This window comes from Hordeum vulgare, chromosome 2H (genome assembly GCF_904849725.1).
Source record: "Hordeum vulgare subsp. vulgare chromosome 2H, MorexV3_pseudomolecules_assembly, whole genome shotgun sequence".
Classification (NCBI taxonomy): domain Eukaryota; kingdom Viridiplantae; phylum Streptophyta; class Magnoliopsida; order Poales; family Poaceae; genus Hordeum; species Hordeum vulgare.
The window spans coordinates 33601123-33604459 of NC_058519.1; the positions used below are offsets into that span (position 1 = coordinate 33601123).

The 3337-nt window shown below is 50.5% G+C and overlaps 1 protein-coding gene across 1 annotated transcript; it reads left to right on the top strand.

The window, feature by feature from the left end:
* Positions 1–204: 204 nt before the first annotated feature.
* On the top strand, positions 205–2456 carry LOC123424670 (SNF1-related protein kinase regulatory subunit beta-1-like). The gene is made up of 4 exons (XM_045108328.1): positions 205–564; positions 1422–1603; positions 1706–1868; positions 1945–2456. Exons 1-4 carry the CDS (start codon positions 364–366, stop codon positions 2257–2259), a joined length of 861 nt encoding a protein of 286 aa, XP_044964263.1. The 5' UTR covers positions 205–363; the 3' UTR covers positions 2260–2456.
* The last annotated feature ends 881 nt before the right edge of the window (positions 2457–3337 follow it).

Here is a 3337-nt window from a genome sequence, read left to right on the forward strand (position 1 = left end):
GCATGCGATCCGGCACAACGTTTTCCTTCTTTTTTGTTGAGTTTCTGAACGGGCGTATATTTTCGAATTGAAAAAATTCAGTAGCAAAAAAGTAAGTAAAGACATTTTGTTGGGCCTGGGCTAGCGAGGCCCATGGGTTTCCCGGGCAAACAAGCAAACCCAGCCCCAGCACCGCGCCGCGCCGCGCTGTACCGGGTCGATCGGCAGTTCCGCCTCGATCGCCCCTCCTCTCTCTGCCGCGATCGCACGCACGGCGGCGCGACGGAGGGACGGCACACCGCCACGGACCGACCGGCCTGGCCTCCCTCTAGATTTCCTCTTTCCTCCTCTGCCCCGCGCGCGCCGGGGCCGGAGGGTCGGTCGATGGGCAACGCGAGCGGCAGGCTGGAGGACATCGCGGACGCCGAGATGGACGAGGGAGGCCGCGGCCACGTGCGGCGCGCGTCGTCGACGGGATACGTCGGAGGCGTTAGGGGAGGCGGCGGCGGAGGAGGAGGGGGAGGGGGGTCGTCCTCGCCGGGAAGCCCCCCGCGGCCCCACTCGCCGCGCATGTTCGTGCCCCAGGTCAGTCAGATCGATCACGCACGCATGCATATGTAATTTAATCACATCCTCCCCTCAATCCCGCGCCCGGTTTCGATTCATGGCGACCTTCTTGCCTCCAAATCCCCAATGCGATGCGACGGCGTGGCTTTCGCGCCATGCCGCACCGCGCTTCTCGATCCGATGAGATCACACCATGAACCCGAAGGCATGGATGGATTAGAGCAGCCACCGTTAGGTGCTAATTGCAAACTACGGTTGATTTAATCCATGGGCTGTCTGTCTGTCGTCACTGTGAACCTCCACTGTTATCGGAAGATGTGTTGTCTGAAACATCATATTTGTTTGAAAGGAGTAGAGACAGATGGGGTGATTGTTTCAGATCAGAGTTGAACTAGGTAAATAATATTGAACAGTTTGGATTCAGATGTTCAACAGCTTGATTTCACCTTTCCGGCTAGTTGCTCCCAACTAGAAATCTCCAGTTGGCCTCACACCTATCAATTATTGGATAGTTGATCCTGCAAATGAAAACCACGGGTTGTTTGTGCCTCTTGTTCATGTGTTCAGTTACCAGACTACTGTTGAAGGTCTTTAATATTAACAGGGTTACACAGAGTGTATTGGAATTTTTTTAGCAGCACAGAAGGTCCTCAATATTCAATGAACAGTACATTTACATTTCTGTTAGCAGCATTTGTTCTGAAATTTTTATGTCATACTGTATTTGATAGCCAAAAGTCTCAAGGGCTACCTATCATTCCAACGGATTTTACCATCTCGGTCTGTCTCATTTTTGCCATAAGAGACTGTACATAGATGTACCTCTTCTTACAAATATGACTCTAACCAGTCCTTTGATATATTTTGTATGACAGAGTCCTGTAACTCCACTGCAAAGAGCTTCAGATGTGCCGCCTCCGGTGTTCAACCAGATATTGATGCGTGATGAGGATGATTCCGACGACCCCCCTCCAAAGAGGATCCCCACTTTGCTTGTGTGGCCCCATGGAGGCAAGTATATCTTCGTGGAAGGATCATGGGATCACTGGACATCAAAGTACATTCTCATTACCTGGACAAAGCAGTGGCATACACTTGAAGTGCCTTTTTCTCCCCCAAAAAACTGAAACTTACTGACAGTCTGAAACATGCATGGCAGGAAAACCGTTCAGAAATCTGGGAAAGACCACACCATCCTGTTAGAGCTTCCATCAGGAGTGTACCGGTACAGATTCATCGTCGACGGAGAAAGAAGATACCTCCCCGATCTTCCCTGTGAGACCGACAACGTGGGCAACATCGTGAACCTTCTCGACGTCAATGTGAGTATCGAACCCTGATCTCACGGCATGTATATTTCCCATTGGATCATTGGGAGGCAACACGATTTATATGCAGGACTTTGTGCCGGAAAGCGTGGAGAGCGTGTCGGAGCTGATGGCGCCCCCATCCCCGGACTCGAGCTACAGTTTCCAGATCCCCGAAGACAAGGAGTTCGCCAAGGAGCCCCCAACCCTGCCGGCGCCGCTCTACCTGGGCGTGCTCAACTCGCGGAGCGCCGAGCCGGAGTGCGCGAGGCCGAGGCACGTGGTGCTGAACCACCTCTACATCGAGAAGGGGTGGGGCACGCAGCCGCTGGTGGCGCTCGGCCACACCCACCGGTTCCAGTCCAAGTACGTCACCACCGTCCTCTACAAGGCCATCGAGCGATAGCGCTAATGTAGCGCGCGCATGAAGCCGGCCATTGCCGCCGAACGGAAGCGAGAGGTTTTTCACCCCTCGTGCCTGCACCGATCGGATCGTGCATGATTACATAAACAAGCTGTAATTTTCATATAGAGATCATGTTCATTTTTTTTACCGAGACAACTGCACTCATTTGCCAAGAATAAAGTCAGAGTAACACAAGATTATGGAGCGCGTTGGTGTTCATGTCCCTGATTTAAAACTGCTCACAAACAGAATCGCTGCTGTTTGTACTTTTTAGAAGAAAAAAAACTTAATTAAAGTTTCTCATGTGCAATGTTTTCAATGGTGCCGAACTGCTCGTAAACAAAATCGCTAGAATACGGCTCAAAAAAAAATCGCTAGGATAATAAATCGAAATACGGCCCAAGAACGGAGCAGCAGTGGTGCCAAAAGGCCCAAAGTCCGGATGAGTCCTCTTTTTTTCCTGAGGAAAAAGTCGTGAGGAGTCTGATATACGAAAACCTGCAGAAGCGGAGGACCGATCGGCGAAACTGGGCACTCCGCGTCCCAACCGCGTGGAGGGCATTTCCGTCATTTCTCCCCTGTTTGAAAGATGCCAGCGGAAAGTGCATCATCGAGAAATTCCTTGCTTGTGCAGCCCCACGTGTCGGCGCTGTCCACAGAGATGCACGGGACTTTGGCCCTAATAACGGAACGCTTGAGATTACCAAGATGCCCCCCTCGTTAGGCAATAATCCGTATGCAGTATTTGCAATTTTCCATGTGCTTATCATCTTCCAGCCCTCTTTTCATATGTTTTTCTTTACCCTATGTGCTGGGTTTTTTTGTACCGGTTGCAAATATAATTGTACTCCCACCCTCGTGATAGGAAAATGACACTTTTGAATATATATTTTAGAGAAAATTCTGAAGACTTTTAGACGCGTGGGAAGCATAAATACGACCCCAAAAAGACTCCGTAGCTCGTCAAGAGAAGTACTTTGTAGAAACCGCGTGTTTGTTCTTGCGAGATAATACTATGCTATGACGCCTATCACTGTCATCGTGTCACGAACATGCAGCTAGACCTTATCATCGCTTC

Bases quoted from the DNA above. Each gene is read 5' to 3' on its own strand.
- LOC123424670 (XM_045108328.1), top strand. From the start codon at position 364: ATGGGCAACGCGAGCGGCAGGCTGGAGGACATCGCGGACGCCGAGATG. The intron at 565-1,421 runs GTCAGTCAGATC...TTTGTATGACAG, and splicing joins CGCGCATGTTCGTGCCCCAG to AGTCCTGTAACTCCACTGCA. The intron at 1,869-1,944 runs GTGAGTATCGAA...ATTTATATGCAG, and splicing joins TGAACCTTCTCGACGTCAAT to GACTTTGTGCCGGAAAGCGT.